We start from the raw sequence: 24,294 nt of genomic DNA, 5'->3' as shown, positions 1-24,294 counted from the left end.
AGAGAGTGGGCGGGAGACAGAGAGGGAGAGGGAGGGAGACGCAGAGGGAGAGGGGGAGGGAAGGTATAAAGTCTACATCCAAACTCCCCACTCACATACAATCGTACACTTCAGAGGAGCTTTAGATTTGCATACTGTGATATAACATTAAGTCTGTACAGGGTGCTTCTGGTTGAGTTGAACAGTCGACGGTTCAACGGTCCAGTGATCGGTCAGGGAACAGGACTGTGGCTGGGTGCACCTTGGATGGTGGAAACACGGGTCAGCCAACTCACTCTGCCACATGGCTGGAGTTTTGCACCCTGCTCATTAGCATTCAGCTACTGTGCTGGAGAAAGGATTTAAGGTCAGGCCTGGGTCTCACCAAGGAGTCCAAAGGCTCTTTACAACACAGCTCATAATTGACTGAGCAATTCATGGACTGCGGCCTCAGCACTCTCATTGTAGACATACAATAGGGCAGTGACTACATTGGTCTCATCACTGTCCGTCTCCTACATTGAGACCTGAAATGTATTTCAACCACAAAAAGACAAGCACACGAGCCTCCCTGTCCTAAAGTCCCTTGGTTTGTGTTTCTCCCGGCCCCTGGATACCCGACTGGCCAATAGTTGCCAACTTAACAATGCACATCTTTGTAAAAACGTTTCTGAGAAACAGGCACTAATTCGATTTGTTTCCCTCCAGCTCTCCTCACCTCAGACCACGTCAGATCTCTCCCCATGTGGTCCGCAGCGGCGGCGGCGTCCCCGTGAAGTGATTGGTCGAGGTGCTTCTTTACTCAGATGACCAGACACCATGCCAGGCCAATCAGACGAGGGGAGCCGGAGAGGTCCTGAGCACCGTGGCGTGAGGCCAGCAGCACCGGTCCAAAGGCTCTGTTTGAGCACACTGGAGGGGCCCACTTAGAGGGCCAGTGGGCCCCTCAGAGGGAGGAGGAGAACCACTATCGCAACCCAGGGCCTCACATGCTTACATGAGGAGATTGGGACAATAAATAATAATACTATAAAACTATAATATATATATATATATATATATATATATATATATATATAAATAAATATATATAAATATATATATATAATACTAACCAACTAAATTTGGTTTGGACAAATATAGCAGCCAGGAAAATGTTTCAATATGACAATTATTATACCTGCATCTATCGATCATTAGCAGTTGTTAATTTTGGAATATACACGTACACAAATATATATATATATATATATATAGATATATATACCCGGTATGTTATCAGCCTTCAGTGTCAGCAGAGCTAGACACAAAGCTTTCATTTGATTCCCAGTGACTTTACATGTATTTATTTTGTTCTTTTTTTTGTCTGCTGTTGCAAGAGCCCAGAATTGGGCGAAAGGTTGGGGTTGATTATGCTTCAGTGAAAAGCATGACATGGCAGCATGCACTCTGCACAAATGCTGGTGTGCTATCATCTGCAGAGGATCCGCGGATTAAAGTTCAGAGAGTGCCTACTGGGCAGGTGCGGTCGTTTGCCGAGCAGGCAGAATACAGCGCGTCGATCGAGCCTTTCTGCTCGGACAACCTGACCTGCAGTTCAAGTTTGACCCCGCACTTACTTACTTCCATTTTTATTATTAATAACCTGAGTCAACAAACCAATTATTGTGAGATGGTTTTGGAGGGGGGTCATAAGTAACTAGGTTCGGCAATGAAGCGCACCCAAAGTAGCGTCACCTTGTTGATAAAGGCTGTGCGATGGCGCCCTCTGCTGGACGTTAGTTTAACTGAAAAATATAGGTCAAACTTTTTTATTCCCCCCTATCACTTTTATTTCTGTGACTTTGTACAGTAAAAACGTAGATTTAGTGATATTACAAAAAACACGGTACAAATAAAAAGAATTTAACTGGTAACAGCGAGAATACTATGTTGATGAATACGAGGCAGGGTTACCCAGGCCTCAACGCAGGGTTACCCAGGCCTCAGCTCAGGGTTACCCAGGCCTCAACGCAGGGTTACCCAGGCCTCAGCTCAGGGTTACCCAGGCCTCAGCTCAGGGTTACCCAGGCCTCAGCTCAGGGTTACCCAGGCCTCAGCTCAGGGTTACCCAGGCCTCAGCGCAGGTGTTCCAAACCCTATCCCAGAAGGGGTTAAACATGAGAGCTGATTGATACCGCTAGTCTTCATTCTCGCTTCTGACCCTCTTCTTTATTTACACTCAGCACGTCAGGAGATACAGGAGGGACAATGATGGGTATTGGGAAATGGAGAAGGGGGTTAACATTTGGAGAGCTACAGTATATAAAGAAAGAAAAAAGGATTGCACAGAAGTATGAAGACATCAGAGGGCCTGGAGTTAAACACTGATGTCTGAGGTTATATAATTTAAATGGAAGTCGAGCAAGAGAATAATATCTTGGGTGGGGAAGAAGGAGAGCGATGTAACTGAGAGTCAAAGGTAAAAAAAAAAACATTAAAAAACAATGCCTGAGGGTAGGAGGTCCACTGGTGTCACCGGTGGCTTTATAGTGAAGAAAGCTCTAATACTTTCTCTTTGTCTTTTGACATTTGGCATTTAACAAACTGACGACACAGCTCTACTGAACCGAGGCGGCAGAACGATTGTACAACTCTGTTGCAGCAGTCTCTGAATATCTGGTGAAGAGTTTCTTTGGATCCTGAAGGGAGCGGAGAGGAGGAGAACAGGGCGGGTTTGAGGTCCGCAGGTCTGGGCTCCGCCCCCAGCCCGCTGTCTTTGGCTCGTCGCTCGGTGGCGTGCTGCTGCAGGTCAGACGCTGGGGTCGGGGGTGGGACGTGGATTGGCCCCGGGGCAGGGCAATGGAGCCCTGGAGGCCGTCTCGGGGGCATTAAAAAATCTTCTTCTTTTTGTTCTTCTCCAAGGTCCTGCAACGCATCAGAAAGAGCAGGATTCAGGAACCTGCCCATCATGGAGACCCCAATGGCACCGCTCAACGGCATCGACATGTTATCTATCTCCAAACTATCTAGTCTGAACACATCTGGTCTGAACACATCTGGTCTGAACACATCTGGTCTGAACACATCCGGTCTGAACACATCCGGTCTGAACACATCTGGTCTGAACACATCTGGTCTGAACACATCGGCTAAAGAAGATAATTTCGTTGTATTATCAAAATAGGATTCAACCAATTTATTTGTTTAAGGCTTCAAAAAGCAGACCCGACCATACCAAAGCACAGAATAAGTTCAGCCCAGTGTGAGGGTTCTCCCCCCAGGCCCTGGTGATACCTCTCCTCCCCTGAAGTGGGCAGCAGGCCCCAGAACGAGTGCACTGTGTGTAGCACTGTGAGCGGGTTACCTGGAGGCCTCCAGCTTCTGCTGCTCCAGCTGCCTCTGCTGGGCCTCCCACTGGGCCTTCTCGTCCTCGTGCTGGCGCCTCTTCTCCTCCAGCTCCCGGTGCTGCGCCTCCAGGTTCCTCTTCATCTGCTCGTGGCGCCGCTGGAGCTGCACCAGGACAACATGCTAACCGTCAGCGCCTTCTAGTGATCACCAATAACTTTATTTACACAGTGACTTTCATGCATGAAGGCGGCGCAAAGCAGCCTGGAGAGCATCCTGATCACGAGACCTCACATCCTGTTTGGCTGAGTTGACACTAGCCATGCTAACGTTAGCGTGGCTGAGTTTACCCTAGCCATGCTAACGTCAGTGTGGCTGAGTTTACTGTACTCATGCTATCGTCAGCGCTCCTGGCCTCGGGAGACGCCATCACTGTTGGCCCTGAGTACATGGTCATTTCAGGAAACTGATCCGTGTAGCGAACCAGAAGGTCACGTGATCATCAGGCTCTCCAGGCTCATCTCTAAGGGCTTCACGTTTCAAAAGGGGCAGTAGGCAGGAGTTAAGAGCCATCATTTGAGTGATACTTGTTCCGCTATGCTCTGAAAAGATCTTTTCTGGTTGACCTCACGCCGGCCTCTGTGTGAGACTGATCCTGGTTCATTCCACTGTAATGTAACTACTGTAACACTAATAAGGACATCTGATTGGACTCGATTTGATCAGGGAATGCATCTCGCCTGTCAATCACAGGTGCTTGAACTGCAACACTGACTTCCTCCCTCAATGTGGAGAGGAAGAGAGAGAGAACGGGACGTTAGAGTTTAGTTTTCAAAATCGTTCTCTCTCTTTCCAACTCTGGAATAGTACCTACAGCAGCTCAGCCAGAGTTTGCATTAGAGTCAGAGAGGGATTCAAAGTGGATTCAATCCCTCCCCCACTGGTCGTATTTGAAGCGCACCTCAGCCTCGGAGTCTTTGAGCTTCTGGATCTTCTCCTTGACCTTCATCTCAAACACCTGCTCCATTTCCAGCTCCATCTTCTTCATCTTGGACACGTGCTCCCTCCTCTCCTCCTCCATCTGGGCCAGAGGACTCCTGGAGACACGCAGGAGAAAGGAGCGTTCATATTCACGTCAGGAAGAGCCTGGTTCACAAGCTAAGAGTCCTCCCTGGGTTTCTGAGCTGCACGTCAGAATGGACGTTTAGCGACAACCCAGTAACGCACCAAATACAGAGAGAACAGAGGAACATGGGAGGACTTCTACTTTGTGAACCAGGAGCTCAACATGAGGTAGAACCCCTGGTGCATGAAGCCTCTGAGGCGAGCTCCACCCCCCCCCCCCCCCATGCACTAAGGCAGGTCTAAGGCAGCCGGAGCAGGTCTAGGAAGGACAGTAGGTGAGGAAGACCCAAGAGGGGAGGTGAGAATAGCTGCTAGGATGCACAGAGGAATCAGAGAAATTCAGTTCCTTTAAATCGACACATTTTAAAACGTTCCCCATCTCCTCAATTTGAACAATTGTTTCATCCAGAAGGTCAGAAGATCTTTCAGAGGCTTAGTGTAGATGAGGTTGGAGGTGAGAGGAAGGGGGTGGGGGGGGGGGACAGGGAGGGGCATAGCTCTGGGAACGCACCCAAGAGAAAGCAAGATAAAAACATGAACCGAAAACAAACTTACATGCCGTCACCTGTCTGGTTTCTAAAGAACAGAAACAGAAACACACACAGGCTCTCGTCATGCTGCAAACGACCCCATGCGTGAAGACAGCTCAGCATGTGGCGGGAGCTGGTCATACTCTTACACGGGTGCTCCAGCCTTTGGTGCTGTTAAATAGCTGTTAAGGTGTGTTAAGGTGTGTTAAGGTGCGGTAGATGTTTCAACACTAAGGACTGCTCCTAGTGGTGGAGAGGCTTGGGCACTGAGGCTTTGGTGGGCTTTGATTTAAGCTTCAAAACAGACTTTCAAATGAAAGAAACATTGTCTAATGGGCAAAACGTTTCCAAATAACTTGACTAGCCAGTTTTAGCTATGAGCTATGACCCTGAGCTATGAGAATAGGACATAAGTACAATTTATTTATTTTTCTTTAGTTTCCTGCGCCTGCCTCTGTAGGAGACCGGCTCCTGGCTGCTTCCTGAACAATCATCTCTTCCCAAATTGGGAACAGATACAGATTGGGAATTCCATCTTGCGTGTAAATCACAGGTTATCAGTGGTGGAGAAAAGCAGAGAGGATGAGGCCTTTTGGTGTTTTAAACGTCTTGCCCTCCTCTGCTCTCTTTGTAGCTCATGTACCTACAGCAGCTTTTGAGGCGTGAGTTGTGTGAGGAGGACCTACTTGGTGAGCTGGCCCTTGTTCTTGTTGTTGTCCACGCCGTTGTAGGTGACGGCCGCCAGCTTGCGGCTGCGGTAGTTCTCGTAGTGGACGTTGTTGGTCACGTCCTTCAGGTCCTGCATGTGGGTTCTGGAAACAGGCGGCTGGTGAGAATCTGACCGCTTCAACGCAGTGCTGAATCACTGACTTTTTTCTTTTTTTCTCTCATTGGGCCTGCCACTGAATTTTGGCCAATCAAGATCATTTGATGAATTGTGTTGTGTGCTGTGCGGTGGTTGTTAATTGGTGGTTGCTCTTTAAGGTGATCCAATGTGAACAGCATAGTCCACAGTCAGTGAGGGAAGGCCTCGGCAGAAGTCAGTGGGTGCTCTGGCTGTGAGGTGCGGGTGTACCTGATGAGCATGTTCCGGAGGATGGTGAAGTCACAGTGCTCCCCGTTCTCCACTGAGGCAGGGGCAGAGAGGTGGGGGGTTAGTGGAGGTCCGATCACAGACAGAGACACATGGAGAGAGGTTATTGACCATCACCACTATCCAGGACACCTGCCGACCCTGAGGCCACACCCCCCCCCCCCCCCCAGCCACAGAGACCCTCCCCTGGAGGAAGGACCGTCAGCAGAGTATGGTGAAGAGCCAGTGGCCCAGACAAGGAGCCCGGGCGTTAACCGAGACAAAGGAGACCCTATAGAATAGCAGCCTGGTGTGTGTGTGTGCTGCCTGCCGTGTCTCCACCCTCTTTCCTTCTTCGTCTACCCAGCCTCCAGTTCAAACCCTGAAGGGGCGTTCTCGGTGGGCGCCAATACTCCCACTGGCTCAGACTTCCTAGCTTAGCAGACGTAAAACATGTATACATAGATCATATAACAAAGGGAAAAGTCGAAAAAGAATGATATCACCCTTTTAAATAAAACCCCTGTTATTCCTAAACTCACAACCCGTCTATTGATTAAGTAGACCTTGGATGCAACAAACTGCCAAATTGAGGCAATTGTTCCTCATTGAGGCAACAGGAGTCGGTTGGAAGGCTGCAGTACAGATGACCGACAGCAGGTGGCCTCCAACACTTCCTCTCACACATCACACATTACAGAGCTCCCTCAGAGAAAGCCTCACAAACACAGAATGTTGTGGCTTGCATAGCTTTCAGAGCGGCCTTGGCCTCTCTCCCGCCCCTGCGCCACTCTTATTCTGTCATGGGGCCAAACAATGTTTTTTGGTGTTGAAATAGTCACTCCCCACAAGGGCGGGAAAAAATGCTGGTGGTGAGAATTCCACCGCCAGCAATACCACAGATATTCCACTAGGGGGCAGAGTGTCCTGCTCGGCCAATAATGTCACCAACCACTAGTTTGACAGCTAGACAAGGATCAGCTCAATGACAGTTTTACCCTTCATCCACCCTGCATTAGCTTTACTAGCTCACTCCTGGCAGGGCTGGAGGCCACATGCAGTAGAGGAGGTACAAGCTGCCTGCGTCCCCACTACACACAACTCACAGTGCACACTCTAGCTAAAGAAACAATTGAGAATCAAAAGGTCACCCTCACTTCCTCTACATCTCCTGAACCCTCTCCACTTCCTGTCCACACAGCTGTCTAGTAACGGTATATGTGTTCAGTCGCTTTGGTGTGATCTAATCCTTAAATCCTAAAAAGGGTTATCCTAAAAAGGCTTCCAGAGGTAAAGATACACGTGACGGTCAGTCCCACTAATTCCTTCTCCCTAGTTGCTTCGTCTTGTGGTGAGGAATCCCCCTACCATGTGCCCATCATGTAGTAGCTCCACCTCCGTCTCCCTCTGTAACCCCAAACAGACCGTCTTCTGAGGGCCGCTGCTTTGGTGGCTGGGTCTAGTTTGGTTACAGAGTCACGCCTTGATGCGGCGCACTTAATTCAGTACATATCAGTCCTGTAAATCTGAACCCGTGCATCAGGCCGTGATGCGGCTTGCTGGGCCAAACCAACTCTCTACTCTCACATCCTGTGTGCTGAGAGGCAGCGTGTGAACACAACACATCGTCTGGATGTTTGTGGTTTGTCGTTTTCTTCATACCGTGTTGAGGGAGTTATGGTACTTTACTTTGCAGTAGAGAAGTTTTATGGCCATGATGCAGAGAGAAGGAGGTAGCGGGTGCTTGGCAGACGGTTCTGCTCAGACAAGAATGCATGCTACGCCAAGCATAGCATTCAGAGTTCAGATCAGATAACCAGACAGCGTTCACATGTCGGATTCAGCTCACTGGAGCACAACAAAAATTGTAATAGCTCTTCACATCTGTCACATCTGGAACGGTTAGTGTCCTTATGGCTGACATGTCAGCCCTCTACGGCCTTTCCCCCATGAAGCCTAGGGAACAGCGGGGGGGACCTGAAGCCCAGCAGCAGGGGGGGGCTGTAGTCTAGGGAACAGCCCAGCAGCAGGGGGGGGGCTGTAGTCTAGAGAACAGCCCAGCAGCAGGGGGGGGCTGTAGTCTAGAGAACAGCCCAGCAGCAGGGGGGGGCTGTAGTCTAGAGAACAGCCCAGCGGCAGGGGGGGGCTGTAGTCTAGAGAACAGCCCAGCAGCAGGGGGGGGGCTGTAGTCTAGAGAACAGCCCAGCAGCAGGGGGGGGCTGTAGTCTAGAGAACAGCCCAGCAGCAGGGGGGGGGCTGTAGTCTAGAGAACAGCCCAGCAACCCCCCCTCCCCCCCCGTTCGTTTCAACAGTCACATATCAACTGATAGATCAACAAAGATCAGGCAAAATAGAGCATTGTAAAGATGGAAAAACAGACATAGAATTGGCTAACAGGGTGCAAAACAGCTAAATAGAACCGTTGGTATTAACAGAGAAATAGAGCTAAACAGACGGCACTATGGGGTTAGCTAAATGGAGCAAAAACAACGAGCGATATAGACTGGGCCAAAAAGAGAGGCCTTTGGTCCACTTTAGGAATCGATCCATGGCCTCTCACCTTCGGCCACGCCCCAGGGGTACTGCCGTCCCCGCACACGCTTCCCGTTGACCTCGATTATCGTGTTACTGCCGACCACCGCCAGCGGCAAGCGCTCCTGCAGGGCCAGGGAGGGAGGTGGGGGGGGGAGTTACACAGCTGGCCCACCACGGATACACCACACCACAAGTCTGGACCAGCACTGGCCAGCACGAAAATAAACAGGACGCACATATGCTAATGTATGCTTTTATGTTGACACAATTATAAGCTTTTGGTTGTGTGAGATGACCACTAAATGGAACAGCCCAGGTGTGAAATGGCTTTATGTAAGTGTGTGTGGGGGCAGGGTGGGCCCACAGCAGCAGTGGAATGCACTGCCCTAGATCCAAGCTCCAAACGGGTCGATATGTGTGGGCATGCTGAGTGAGGCTGTCCCATGTCAGAGCCAACCCACCCACGCGTTCCCACAGAGGCCCCTGGGGAGAGAGGGAGGGGGGGGGGGACTGCCAGCACAACCAACCTTGATCTTCTTAACCAGCTTGATCTCCTCCTCATCGTCCGTCTCGGGGAACTCGTAGATCCTGATTTTGTGCTCCTGGATCTCCCGCATGATCTGCACACAACAAGCGTGTTTAGCTACAGACGTCTGAGTGAAGCACGCCTCTATTCACCCTATACACCTCGCTATAGTAAACACATCCTAACTGCATCATGTCAACGCAATAGATTAACGGGTCTATTAATCACGTAATGACTCCAACAAGTCGTTATGTGCTAACTAAATGATTCATATTGAAAACATACAACCCAACAAGACTTTAAAAGGTGAGATTTGTATTCATGTTAAATGCCCTCTGAGTAGGTTCATGATAGGGCCCTCTGAGTAGGATAGGGCCCTCTGAGTAGGTTCATGATAGGGCCCTCTGAGTAGGATAGGGCCCTCTGAGTAGGTTCATGATAGGGCCCTCTGAGTAGGGTCATGATAGGGCCCTCTGAGTAGGACAGGGCCCTCTGAGTAGGGTCATGATAGGGCCCTCTGAGTAGGGTCATGATAGGGCCCTCTGAGTAGGGTCATGCCTTCTTGGAGCGAGATTCTCCACTAACAGACTGATGAAGGTGTCTTTAACTGATGACGCGCTTTTAAAGGCGCCGATGTTTAAAAGCACTGGTTACTATTATTCTATTGTTACTATGACTACCATTATCGGCCTTGGTGTCAAGAACTTTCTTGTACTGTTGTCTGATGATCGTCTCTTAGTGCGTGTCTGCTGGCTCCTCGCAGGAGGCTGTGTTGCGTCAGCAGGCCGAGATCTTGTCATTCTCCTCGGTCTTTGCAGGTGAAACTGTCGCTCAATCTGTCCAGCAGACTCACAGACCCGGACCATCACCTAACGTGTTTAAACTGGTAATGCAAATGCAAATCAACGTGCCATGGTTTGACTGGGCAGGGCCGAAGGTGCCAATACATATGGCCCAGCCCTGGAGGACTGGCTGTCAATCAATACGGGCCAACCGCGTGTCAATAGTCCAACTGAGGTCAGTCGATACACTCAGGAAGAGGAGGCACACACACACACACACACACACACACACACACACACACACACACACACACACACACACACACACACACACACACACACACACACACACACACACACACACACACACGTTATTGGAAGACAAAACAACACACCTGCTTCTTGAACTGCTGGCCTTCCTCAGGCGTCATGGTGTCTGCCTTGGCGATGAGCGGGATGATGTTGACTTTCTCGTGTAACCGCTTCATGAACTCTATGTCCAGGGGCTTCAGCCTGGGGACCGGCAGTGGGGGGGTTGAGTTTTGCTTATCCTTTTTAACCCAAGCGTAACATTAGAAACAACCAATTGGTCGACTGAACCTCGCTCACCGTCTCTCCTGGCTTTACTCGAATCTCGGCCACAACATCATCAGTCCAAATGACTGATGCTGCTGCTGGTGGTTTACATTCAGGGCATTCAAGGCTCCGGGGCAGAGACGTGTTGTCCGTTAGACTAAGGCCCTGTCCCAATTCTCCCCCTTCCCCTAGATTTGAGCCCTAATCCTAGATTTTGCGCGTTCCTGTGAAGGGGTAGGGTGTCCCAATACTTAAGGGTAGTAAGGGAGAGTGCTGTTTTTCCCATAAAATCAACCCTTGAACGCTAGCCAGCTCAGGAGTTGACTTGCAGCTAAGGGCACTCAAAAGAAAAATAACCCAGGAAAGGATGTTATTCAATTAGGAATTATTATGACGTTAGCTTGTCATCGTAAATGCTTCCCGTTATCCAATCAGGCCCTGCATTAGCCCACAGCGAACAGAGAGAAGGCCCAAGCACAGAACCATGCCGGGCCTGCAGGCCTCACAACCCTGAGGTGTGTGGCCGACCAGGGCCAGTGTGAGAGAACACACAGGGCATCTGCTAGGCAGTGTGTGTGTTGAGCCGGGGAGACCACACGGTCACAGGGGCCAGGTGTGAGTGTGTGTGTGGTCAGAGAGGGGGTCTCCAGGTCAGCTGCCCCCTCCTCTCCATCGGCAGACTGCCTACCTCTACACATCAGGCTGCTGCGGAGACGCTTCATACATTCAGACCCCTTTATACATGATGAAGATCACATGTGAATATGAGTATGTGAGTATGAGAACTAATGGTTGTTTGGCGGATGTCATTGCTTCTACTGTGATGAAGGAGTCTCTGATGGTTTGGGGTAAACGTTGTGTCCCCCCCCTGCATCGGCTCTGCTGATGTTAGAAGCTCATGTAATGGAGGACAGCAAAGCCTTCATCTGTCGGGGACGGCTACCTACCCGTGTCCGGAGGGGGCGATGAAGTAGAGGCAGCAGTGCACTCTGTTGTCGGGCATCAGGCGTCTGTTCACCCGCGACTCCGAGTTCAGGTAATCCTCAAACTTGTTGTCAATGTGGTCGATGACCGGCTGCCAGCTGAGAGGGGGACCAGACGTGATTAGATCAGAAGCCTCCAGGAACGCTCTCCCTTTGTGGTGCTGCGCCACACTCTGATCAACTGTAGAGCCCTCAACCATTTAACAGAAGGATGATGATTTATCCCCCGAGAGGGAAACCATCAGCAGCATGAAAGCAGACAGTCCACATGAACCCAACAAGACACTGCCCTGTACTCATCAGGGCAACACCAGCACCAAGCAGCACTGCACGCACATTTCATGTTTCTGCTTTACTACAAATCAAATGCTAAATAAGCAGGTAAGAGGATCCCAGGAACATACTAAAGACATTAGTATAATGGACACCACTGTCTAGGGAGTGCACATCTTGTCTTTTAACATCTGCTGCAGGCACCAAATCCGCAGGGTGTCTCACTGCATCCGCAGCGTGTCTGTGTCTCAATGCATCCGCAGCCTTACCAGTCGCTGTTGTCCACAGCGTCCCCGAAGCCGGGCGTGTCCACGATGGTGAGCAGCAGCTGGACCCCGCCCTCCTTCACCAGGACCTTTGACTGCTCCACCTAGAGGAGGGGCGGAGGACCATCTTAGCAGTGGAGGAAAATCAGCATCCTCATTTCACCGGTAATTTCACCGGTAATGTTGGACAGAACAAGTGTTTCTATTGGGTAGAGCCGTTTAGGAGCAGGTCCTGCACACCGGGACATAGTGGCTCTCCGCTGCTCAGCGTGTTGGATTAATGCTGGACGGTGTCTCTCTCTCTCTACAATCGGGGGGTCGATTTGGAGCATGAGACCCAACACCCACTTCTCCAAGTTTCCATTCAATTCAGTTATCGTGTTGAAGACCCAATGACAGCTCTATAGATATAGCTAAGAAAGCAACATACTATAGAAATGTGTCTCTTTCTGGTTGCAGTATAGACGTGATTCCATTTATTGCACAGCCATAGTTTTCCTGTGCATAGACGACAACTAACTAGTACGGTTGAAAGAGTCAAGCATTTTATTTCCCCCCAGGGAGTCTGTCTATAGATAAACAACGACAAAAATGTCTGAGAAGAATGACATGAATTCTGAGCAGGATTCCTGTAACGCAACGCAGAGAGACCCTGGTTTCCCCCCCCCCCTCCCCGCTAGACCAGACCGTCCCTCCCCACTCTGCACCTAGAGGCCTCCACCCCCCCCATTCATATACAGTTTCACGTTAGACAAACAAAATCTCTGTGTGTCACACACACACACACACACACACACACACACACACACACACACACACACACACACACACACACACACACACACACACACACACACACACACACACACACACACACACACACAAACTAGGTGACCTCAGCACTCAGAGCCTCGTCACTCGTCACAGTGACCAAGCTAACCCACCCACCCACCCTCTGGTCTAGTGAACCAGCATGCAGTAGAGAATGGGGGAACTTGATGGTGTTCTGCCCCTAAAGAGTAAACCTGTGACTGGGATATTCCTTTCGGGTGGTTCAAAAACAAGACGGGCAACAGGCCGAGGAAATCTGACTCAGACCGAATAAGCATCCACATCTGGAGCGTCAGTAGCAGAACCTCGGCCCGCGCTGGAGCGTTTACCTTCTCTTCCTTGAGGAGAGCGAAGCCCTGTGATGCACAGGGATCTCATTACGTGACAACGTGAACCAGCTCAATCCAACAGATTATTCCCAGCATATCAAAATATGCCGTCAGTCCATGTAAAACTGCTCTTTGGTAATTAACGGTGTACAGCATTGAACAGCATTCATGCTGTTCAACCCCAAGAACAAACAATGGGATGCATACGTTTGGTGTGAACAACAACAGCATTGAGCCGAGGTGTCCCTGTGTGTGTCGTGGGGCACTGAGCACCAGTGTGTGTGTTTCCCAGAGACAGAGAGGGGGTGTGTGAGTGCCAGGCCCACAGCAGCTTAACCAGCACATTGTAGGGTCAGGAGCACCGCCAGACGTTTGGAGTGTCTCCGACTGGAGACACATTAAGAGGGTATTTCAAAAACCATAATGGGCTGAGGGAGACCCAGATGACCACATTATCTCACACTCTCTCACACACACACACACACACACACACACACACACACACACACACACACACACACACACACACACACACACACACACACACACACACACACACACACACACACACACACACACACACACACACAGCCCTTCGGTTGTCATGGAAACCAGTGACTCGAGTGCTCTTGCCTCCTTCAACGGTATGTGGTTGTGTATATTGCGCAGACCTGGCAATATTTACATAAGCATTTGTTTAACAAACAAATGTGTTTACTTTGAAGGGCAAGATGCAATTACTATCATCGTTTATACATTTCTATTGACGTCGAAAAATCAAGGCTTTCAAGCTTAAACGCCACTGTAGTGAGGAAGGTGGTGCAATAACAGAACGGAGACAGCGTCTTATTAAAGACCTTATCTCACTTCAACCCATCCTTCATCTCAGGACAGAAGGACCTCTGCTCCCACAGAGGAGGGCTCTGGAGAGAGTTTAGAGAACTATGAGGCACTACTCGTCACAGGACAGGGAAAGCCTCTCATCGCAGAGGACATTCCTACACAGAAATAAGCTTGGAATTTGGTTCCGGTGTTGCGTGGACATTATGGCTGTTTAGGTGCAGCAGCTGAAAACACATGATGCCTTTAGAAGCACAGTGTGTTTTCACAGCACCACTCCTGTTGAAGTAGGCGTGGGCATCAGGTTACCACAATGGAGGACTCCACGTTTAAAAGGCCACTTCATTAGCAGGTTATCTACCTTCCTGGAGGGAACTCACACATGATATGAGGGATTAAGGAGATGAGGGGTCGCCAAGGGTCGCAGCATCCCTGGTAGCCTTCTAATCCCAGGGCCCAGGAGAGTGGGGAAACGTCACTCTGCTTGACTGACTTAACTGCTTGTTACTGCCATTCCTTTTGAATAAGAGACATTTCTCTCTACACATGGACAATGTTTGGAAAGTGAATCAAAGTACTCCCCCACATGAGCAGCAGCTAGGCTACTGTAACCCTGCAGGTCAATGGAAGCGGCTAACGGAGAGCTGCGTGACTGCCTGCTTTCAGCGCGTATTTATTATTATTATTATTATTTTTTATTATTTTTTATTAGTCGTTATAAAATTAGTCCTTAGTGGCAGCACTAGTGAACACCTGATTATGCATGAAAAAAAAATACCGTCATATACCGTGAAACCGTTTAGAAAAATACAGTGATATCAATTTTTGGTCATACCGCCCAGCACTACAGCTTACCCAAACACAGTGGTCTGGGTCAGAGGGTATAGCCTACCCAAACACAGTGGTCTGGGTCAGAGGGTATAGCCTACCCAAACACAGTGGTCTGGGTCAGAGGGTATAGCCTACCCAAACACAGTGGTCTGGGTCAGAGGCGATAGCCTACCCAAACACACAGTGGTCTGGGTCAGAGGGTATAGCCTACCCAAACACAGTGGTCTGGGTCAGAGGCGATAGCCTACCCAAACACAGTGGTCTGGGTCAGAGGCGATAGCCTACCCAAACACACAGTGGTCTGGCGTCGTGTCTGGAGCGCCAGACATGACCCCAGTGACCTCCACCATGAAGAACACACAGGGGTTAAATCCAGGACCTTTGGTCAGGACTGTGCTAAAGGCCGGACGGCAGTTAAGGAATAAGGGCCGAGGCTAAAAGGCAGTGCTGGGGACGCACTTCTGCTTAAAATATTAATAGAAAATATGTCCACTTAGGACTTCCTAAGTGTAAGAATAATCTGTTTTGCTCCACTATGAAATCTTTTTTTCCATCGATTTATAGCATTGTTATATAGGCTTCCACAGAGTTTGGTATCCACTTTGAAAACAAATACACAAGGCTTTTCTTTCTGACTCCCACTGCCTTGAGTTGGAACAATGCTTGTTTGGCACAAATTAACATGGAACCCTCCACAACTATCCACACTTTGTGAGGATCCTTTGAGTGTCTCTTGGCATTCCACCACAGAATGAGCCAAGCCACAGACTCGTCTGTTTCAGCAACAGGCTGGCCAAAGTCAGTGAGCTCATGGGAATAGCATGAACAATATGGCCTGCTTCAGCTCTATAGCATGAGCATACCATCAGTTTACTGATTCAATTAGTATCGGCGGACCACTTCAGTATTACCATCTGGCCGGCACAGCATGTGCCATAGAAACTGGAAATTAACAGAATCCCCTTCCACTTTTTATTCCTGCAACATTAAATTCCTGAAATGGGAATTGCATCGGAACAATTTTTTATACAAACTGCTGATTATACACAGAGCTTTTCTGGCAAGGCCCGTAGCTCTCTGGTCCAGACGAACAACCACTAGCAGAGATCTGAGCCATCACCTTCAGTGATCTTACACCAGATGAACCACTAGCAGAGATCTGAGCCCATCACCTTCAGTGATGTTACAGCAGATGAACCACTAGCAGAGATCTGAGCCCATCACCTTCAGTGATGTTACACAAGATGAACCACACAATTATTTAAAATGTAATCAGAATGTGGTTCCTGGCAGGGAGAGGGAGGGAGAGCGGGACGAAGAAGCTCTGTGCCCCGTCTCACAGCGATTTGTTCTTCTGTAGGATAAACAAACGTTGTGCAGCAGTTTTTCCCTTGGCCCAAACCGCCCGGGATCTTAAACCAACAAGCACAGTTTATCATCAGCGCTCTGAACAAAGGCTCCCTGTATGAGGACACACTGTGGTAGAGCGGAGGCAGGAAGGCCACCTACTGGAGGTTCAACACCCCAACTACTGTGCTGCGGGCTCACACACGCCATGGCTTACTTCACCTCTGAATACACGCCGGGGGGCTGTAATGGGCAGGTGGACTAATTGGTGGTGGCGTAGGGTGGATTAGAGGGATTAAGTTCAAAGGGAGTGCCAGGCTGCAGATCACAGGCAGCAAAGCCAAGGGAAGCCCCGGTCACCCTGCTGCAGGGAGCTCAGACCAGGACCCACTAGAGGTAGAGGCACCCAGGGCTCCCTCTCCAGAAGGGAAGCGGGTCCTACCAGACTCTCGTACTTCATTTCATTTGCACAGACAGTCTGGCCATTCTCCATTGACAAACGTTAACTCACTTTAAGACGGGTGTTTGTTGGAGTTTAAAACTATTGGATCTGCCCAGTGCCACTCTGGATCAGCCAAAACCGCTAACATTTGGTCTTCTGACTACAACTTAACTAGCCCATGACCTCAACGTCATTGCCACTCCCTCTGTTCGCTGATTGGACAGCCAAAAAATTTGCTGCAGAAAACCTGTGAATATACCGCATATCCAGACCTAGTACTGAAGGGAAATGAAAATTGAGCGGAAGTATGAAGGCGGGCAGGTAATTGGTTAAATTAAAAAATGAAAGAAGCAAACCCAGTTCATTTTGGCTGAATACTGCAGGTCACAGACCGCATGAAACCAAAGTACCATGATGTTACTGCCCCCAAGTTAAACACACTGACAGCTATTTGGTCCATTTTGTATTTCTTTTTTATGAGAGTACATTTTCTCTGATTATTGATGGTAAGAGAGTTCTAAAAGTAGAGATGACCAGTACAGTCGTACAGTCACCACCAATAACACCCAGCCATGGCTCAGCAGTTTAATATGGACTGTCCCCCTACAATCACAACCACGGGCAGTAGTCCATTCTTTCCTGATAAGCCAGCAGTGTTGATAATCACAGCCTCCATCAGCACAGGAAGCCTGTTTGGTGTTCTTGTGAGGCACATGTCTCCCAATACCTCGGCCAGCGGCCAGAGGGCCCAGACCTCGACACCAGCCCCTGGCCAGGGCCCTGGACCTCGACCCCAGCCCCTGGCCAGGGCCCTGGACCTCGACCCCAGCCCCTGGCCAGGGCCCTGGACCTCGACCCCAGCCCCTGGCCAGGGCCCTGGACCTCGACACCAGCCCCTGGCCAGGGCCCTGGACCTCGACCCCAGCCCCTGGCCAGGGCCCTAGACCTCGACCCCAGCCCCTGGCCAGGGCCCTGGACCTCGACCCCAGCCCCTGGCCAGGGCCCTGGACCTCGACCCCAGCCCCTGGCCAGGGCCCTGGACCTCGACCCCAGCCAGGGCCCTAGACCTCAACCCCAGCCCCTGGCCAGGGCCCTAGACCTCAACCCCAGCCCCTGGCCAGGGCCCTAGACCTCGACACTCTGTAGACGTCCCCACTTGCAGGCTGAACCACTTTAGGAATTAATTTGTGCCCACCTCAATAAGGATCCTAAATGCCCCCAGGGCCAAACAAATTGTGCAATAGTATTACTGATCATGACCCATGGTGTAACTACATTCAGAATGTTGTAGATAAGCATAATTATTAAACTATTTGAATTATTTTATTATGCAAGCAAGAAGTAGAATAAACAGGATAATCACCTCAAGGCAGGGCAATAAACAGCTGCCTTGAGGTGATTATCCCTTATTTATTCATACAACTATCCATGGGAGCAGAGCAGGTAACTGTGTGTTCACACCAAAATACACTTTTTTCGCCTGGTCGCGCTGTTGCCGAAGTTTTGTCAAGCAACAAATCATAATCTGTCGCTGTGCAGTTATGTCAGGCGAATTTTGTCGCGCAACATCTTTTGCCCGCCAACGGTGCTTTATGCACTGTCTCATCTCATCAACCATGGCCGAGATAACCACCATTGCATGAGACGTCACAATGCCCGTCGTTTATGGGTTCATAATATCATCCGGAGGCGCACACAGCTTTGTGCCGTGATATTATATATATCGTATATATTATATTATATAGATATTTATATATTATATATAGAGCTCCGGGAGTCGCAAACGGCAACAATCACTTTCTCCTCCAAGCTGCGGTTCACTGCGGAGTGCAGGGAACATTTGGCCCGGCTGGATGAACGCTGATTGGCTGTTTTACGTTACTTCACCCAGGGAGTGAACGCTGATTGGCTGTCTCACGCGAATGCCATGGCAAAGTTGAAATATTTAAACTTCAGCGAAATTTGTCGCGCTGCAAATCCTCATGAACGCGCTCGCCCGTGACAGGGCAAAATGTTGCACCGTCAATCAAATCTTGCCGCAACAAATTTCGCCCGATTCGCGTCTCTACGTTGACTTTGTATGGAATCGTGTCGCGCCGTCGCGTTTGGTGTGAACACACAGTAAGAGGCTGCACTTGATGCTAATCCAGTCCATACTAATTGTTTCCTATCCAGTCATTAGGGTCACTAATCAGAACATTTCTTGAATCGTGAGGCGTACTCAGTAAATGTGGACGGACTGGTTTGCATTGTCTTGCAACAGGGGTGTTAACAGCTAGGAGGGGTAGCCCAGCCAAGAGGCAAGATGTCAGAGTGGGTCATGACGCATCTACAACATTCTGAAGGCTCACCTGCCTTAGAGAAAGAGGGCACACCTGTATTACAACAGCCCCAGGCCCTGGCACTAGATCTGGACCGAGGAGGAGTTACACAGCACAGAGCCAGCAGAAGGATGGGCCTCGAGCCCAACACAAAACCAGGTACACACAACTTGTGTTCAACTTGTGTTTTTGTGACTTACACCTTCTTCCCCGCCCTTTCCTTAACAAACCAAGAGGAGAAACTCAGGTCACAATGGCCAAAGCATTTATTGGGTGAAGCATTTATCCTTTCAGAGGAATGAAGCAGTTTCCTGTCATAACCATAGCTCGATACATAACCAATAGGAGAGGTGGAAGGCAGAGGGGTCGAGGCGGCAGGAGGAGGAGCGTTACCTTGACAGTCTTCTTGATTCTGTGGGAGGGGCCAGGGTACTCAGGCGAGTACAGGTCTGTCAGAAAGAGGGAGTTGATCAGCGTTGATTTCCCCAAGCCGGATTCTCCTGGTAAAACAAAGACCGAGAGAGAGAGAGAGAGAGAGAGAGAGAGAGGCGTGAGTGGGAGGCTCCAGGCCTAGGTGTAACCTGACAACACAACATCCAGATGTGTATCAGGGGCAGATTGCAGAGACGGCTCGCCATGTGACATTCTTTGCATGTTTGACACGCAAACATTTTACTAAGGGAATTTCATTTCCTTCTTTTTAAGCTTGTTTTTTCCCTTTTCTTTTTAAGGCGGACAGGCTTTAACATGAGACGAAGACAGGTTTATACTCCCCCAAATTCTTTTCCCTGTCTGCATTTTCAGGAATCCAATCAGGGAGTAGTAGGGAGATTGAGAAGGCTTTAGATTGGGAACGCTTTAGACGTGACTCGTTCACTGTGGTTTTTCCCTTTCTTGGAAGGAGTGTGGGAGCAGACCCTGGAGGGTTACAGCCCTGTATGTGCACGGTACTTCTGATGGGAGTCCACATGCTTCCTCACAAGGCCCCAGTTATGGAGCTACATTCATATGCTTAAGGGGGAATCAGACACACAATGAACCAGACAATCAGAATGACTCATTGCAAGATGTAGACTTTAGGGTTTGGTTGCTATTCAAAACTGTAACGCTGACACACGAGAAATTGTGATGCTGACAAAACCTGTCGAGTGGACCTCAAGACTTGTTGCCACCAGACATTCCCTCCTCTCCTTATAAATGACCCTCGCTGCTCAAAGGAATGCACTGGGACGAGGTGATGGCTCCCAGGTGGTGGCCTGTGTCTGGAACTGAAATCTAACACCGACACAACAGTGTGAGTGGCACGGTGTGGGGAGGACCCCGGGGCCAATGGGGAGGAGACCGGGGCCAATGGGGAGGACCCCGGGGCCAAACAAAGGCAGCAGTGTATGGCTGGGCGAGGCGGCCCACTGCCTGGCACGGTGCACTGGGCTGCTCCTGACCTTTGAGAGGGAGAAGCGGCCCTGCCCGGTGACATCACGCCACAGCTGCCTCGGCGGGGGAGCCCTCCTAACCCCCGTCGTATCCCTGCACTACAGCAGAGGACGCTCACTTGATGGCAGCTGGGAGTTATTAGATTAATTTCATGATCCTATCATGAATATCTCCTAGTGGACATCCACATGTTGAAGTTTGTCATTGCAAGACTAAAGGTTTGCTTGTATGTTGTGCTGTGAAATAAAGCCAGTGTAAAGGTAATGAAGAGGGTTTATATTTCTGAAGTGCACAGGGTACCATTCCCGGGCGGAGGTACTTCAGCAACGTTCCAGGGCCGTCCCAGAGCCGCTGGGCTCTCCGATACGTGGGAAGGGAATGGAAAGAGGAGACGAGAGCTGCACAAAGGGGCCGTTCTCTCTACGAACTGTCTACTCAATGTTCTACCACAATCATAAATATTTCCCCAAGAGGGCACAGACACATTGATCTCACATGGGCCTGACATCAAACCATGTTGACGGTCTGTTGTGGAGGAACCACAACCTACACTACGTAACTCAAAGGTTGTTTTCCCCAGGATTTGACAGGATGGTCTGGAGGGGGGGCAGCTAAAGGGTGGTCTTCTGCAAACATTGGCTAAAGTTGATGTCAGCTTGAATTAAGAAGGCCAAGAGCAGACGGCTGCCAGTTTGAGGGGACACAGGGAGCTGGCCGATGCGGTGTGGTGTGCATTTAGGCACATAGCGCAGAAAGGGAGGAAGCAATGTTCTGCAGGTTTATGAGCCAGAAAACAGCTTCTCTAACCATGGGTTGTGTTTAACTTGGTGGTGCGGTCGTTTTGGAAAGAGTCTGCAAACAGTTTGTCATGTTGTTTTCATACCTCCACACGGGGCAGTTCAACTAGAATCAAAATACAGCTTGGTGAAGATACAGGCATCCTTCCCTCTCAGCGAGGCTGAGCCTCGTGAGGGCTGGGCCTCCTGCAGGCTCAGCCTCCTGCAGGCTCAGCCTCCTGAGGGCCCTGGAGGCCCGGGGCTGAGCCTCCTGAAGGCCCTGGAGGCCCGGGGCTGAGCCTCCTGAGGGCCCTGGAGGACCGGGACTCTTGCAGGGGCCCAAAGCCCGCCAGAGAGGGGGGCGCCGGCGTGCCCACTGCGGCTCGGCGGGACAGTCCGCATACTTCCTTTAAAGGAGATTTCCAGCAGCTGTATAAACCATGTGGGCTTTTTCCAGAGGAACTTCCCCACTGCAGGCAGGGGCGCTGGCGGAGGGGAAGAAGGAAACGCTTGACTTGTAGAGAGAGGGGGGGAGAGAGGGGGTGAGGTTGGGGAGAGACATCTGACGGGGTACTTGAATGTCGTTTGATTCATGCCCTCACAGAACACTGCCAAAGTTTAAGTGTTGTGTTGCTGCAGTCGTGGAAACTGTAAACATCCAAAAGGGTTGGCAGCGGGGGATTGATTATACTGCGACGGAGCTCTGGGTCATTTGACAATAATCTGGAATAAAGGTCTTTTATTTATAAAATACATGCCAACTCTTATCGTGTGTATATTTACAGAGCTGTTAACGTCGCAGACAGTCAGGCAGTCAAGTTGTCCCAGAAGTGATTTGAGTGATTTTGCAGCGACATTCTTTAAAGAAATAAAGGGGAATTACACAGCAGACATTTCAAACCATTTGGTTCAAAAGAGACCCCACACAAGCTTCTGCTGCTCCCACCACAAGGTGGGTGCTACATGGCACTACATGTACTGGGACCCTATCTTTCATATGACCCAAGGCTTTCCCACTGCACTCTGAGAGTGCAAGTACCACTAGTATCCTGACGCCTCATCTTCTCCTGGCTCTTGACGTTTGCCAATTACCCAGCTATTCTAATTAGATGCATTGCACAAAACCCCTGTGACAGAGAGGAGGGACTGGAATGCAGTGGAGGAAACATGGGCACCAGGAGTCATGACGGGGCACAGGAAGTGACAACATGCACGGAGACAATCGGCCTGGCTTATTTTTACGCCTACATATACCTCTGTGCTGCACTGGACTGGCGAGTCTTATCTGCCTGACAGGCAGCTGAGGGCAGCTGCATGAATGGAATGTGAAGCTGAATGTGAGTAAACATGCAGTCCTCAGACACTGTGTGGAGCCTGTGCGTGTGTAGAGACAGCAGTCCATGTTTACCGTAGTCATCCATTTATAGTGCAGTCACGACGGGAAGTTGCAAACAAACGTATGTGCCACTAATCCGTTTGAGAAACACATTTCAATCATACCCATTCATCATACCCATTGTTACTACCCCTCTATTGGATATAATGGAGGAATATGTTTCTAAGAGATGTAAATCCAAATCATAGTTGTGAATTTAAGCATTACTTTAACCGATCTAAGCATAACAGATTGTGTTACATTTCCTCCACGATGACCTTAACCCTCAAAGCTATTTTTGGAGGGAAGCCATATCCACTTTGAGATGACATTTCATTGGTGCATTATGGACTATAGCTTTCCAAAACATCTACGTGATGTTACAATCATACGATGTAACCTTACTTTATAGTTGGATTATACAGATATTATACAAATATTATCCAGAAATGATTAATGTTGTTAATTCTACCTGTTTTGGTCAAATGATTTGATTAACCTATCACTGACCACATGAATGTAGCATGGCATTGGCCATGTGGGGTTTGAATAATAATATCAACATTAGGCCCAGTCAATATTAACTTACAATAGCCCTTCAAGCAGAAAACATTTGAGTTAGCACCCATTAGGTGATTAGATTAATAATATAATATACATTGTATACATTAAAGTTAACAGGGCGTAGTATTCCCAGTTTGTTGATTAAAGTGTCTAGTATTCTAAAACTTTTTTATCTTAAGACGTGTCTCTCTACATGTCCTACAGCTGGAACCCACCCTGGCTCACGGCTCACATTCAGAAGGGCCAACGTTACTGTCAGACTGGAGCATCACAGCATTCTGTAGAAAGAGCTCACAGATGGACACTTTATCCAAGACTGCATTCTGTGATTAAAGCTGCAGATGGATTTGCAAGGACATCATCATCATCATCTGATGCTCAATTAGTCCATTTTCCAACCCATTTGCATGATGATTTGATTTCTAGACTCAAGCTTGGCGCGATATTCACAGAACCACAGACATCCAAACGGTGAGACCCGTCCTCAAGCGTGACATGGAGGGAAGTTGAAAGGCTAAGGAAGCCTCTGATGTTTCAGTTTGTTGTGGAATGTGTAAATGTGTGTTATAACCCTGGTTCCTCAGTGCGTCCATATGCAACTGGATGCTCCTGAGCTAAAGCCATCCCTAATGCGCTGGAGCAGCCAGCTGCCTGGGCTCTCAGGCACCCCGTATCTGTGAAACTCAACACCCAGGGACATGAATGAAGCGTAAAGAAGGAATGACTATGGTTATTGGTGTGCCAGAACAGATAGGAGCACTGGTCAGAGGGGATGCAGCGATATATTGGCCAAAATGTGTCCTCTCGCTACATACTAACGACCAAGTTGTAAGTGCAATTCGGTCAAAACTCAACAGAGAAAGTCTTATTCACAGCTGCATACTTCATCAAGGCTTTGGCTGGGGGAATGGGAGGAGAAAAGATGAGGTTTGAGGGAGTGACTCACCCACAACCATGAGTGTGAACTCAAAGCCTCTCTTCACTGACTTCCGGTACACTTGGTTGGGCAGATTGGCGAAGCCCACGTAGCCTTCCAGGTTCTTCTGTTGCTGTACCAAGACCAACACAAACAGCTTCAGCACCGACCCACAATACATCCACAAACAGGCAGCAGCAGGATATTGGATTACATTGTCAATTGTAAGCACAGATAAAAAGTCATTTGTCTCATGTAACAAGGCCTATTGACAGAACCAATATTTTGGTTAATTGCTGTACAGTTGATACTCA

At 49.4% G+C, this 24,294-nt stretch overlaps 1 protein-coding gene across 3 annotated transcripts; it reads right to left on the bottom strand.

Annotated features, from left to right (window-relative positions):
- Window positions 1–1,804: 1,804 nt before the first annotated feature.
- septin7a (septin 7a) lies at window positions 1,805–24,107 on the bottom strand. Of its 3 annotated transcripts, XR_014639428.1 has the most exons (14): window positions 24,011–24,107; window positions 19,309–19,415; window positions 11,978–12,078; window positions 11,400–11,534; window positions 10,272–10,389; window positions 9,096–9,188; window positions 8,594–8,690; window positions 6,037–6,088; window positions 5,648–5,773; window positions 4,987–5,007; window positions 4,268–4,403; window positions 3,326–3,471; window positions 2,074–2,886; window positions 1,805–1,985 (listed from the first exon to the last, which is right to left on the bottom strand). XR_014639428.1 is itself a non-coding variant. In XM_084485082.1 (13 exons), exons 1-13 carry the CDS (start codon window positions 24,018–24,020, stop codon window positions 2,850–2,852), a joined length of 1,179 nt encoding a protein of 392 aa, XP_084341208.1. In that variant the 5' UTR covers window positions 24,021–24,107; the 3' UTR covers window positions 1,805–2,849. The 3 variants fall into 3 exon arrangements, 2 of the variants coding, with proteins under 2 accessions (XP_084341208.1, XP_084341209.1); XM_084485082.1 differs by having other exon boundaries at window positions 1,805–2,886; XM_084485083.1 differs by lacking the exon at window positions 4,987–5,007 and having other exon boundaries at window positions 1,805–2,886.
- Window positions 24,108–24,294: the final 187 nt, after the last annotated feature.

Source organism: Micromesistius poutassou (genome assembly GCF_964030765.1).
Source record: "Micromesistius poutassou genome assembly, chromosome: 20".
Lineage (NCBI taxonomy): Eukaryota > Metazoa > Chordata > Actinopteri > Gadiformes > Gadidae > Micromesistius > Micromesistius poutassou.
This window is presented reverse-complemented; position numbering and strand designations above follow the sequence as displayed.

Excerpts from the sequence above, each read along its gene's own strand:
- septin7a (XM_084485082.1), bottom strand. Across the intron at positions 11,535-11,977 it reads GCTGTGGACAACAGCGACTG|CTGGCAGCCGGTCATCGACC; the intron begins GTAAGGCTGCGG and ends TCCCCCTCTCAG. Across the intron at positions 6,089-8,593 it reads CCCCTGGGGCGTGGCCGAAG|TGGAGAACGGGGAGCACTGT; the intron begins GTGAGAGGCCAT and ends CCCCTGCCTCAG.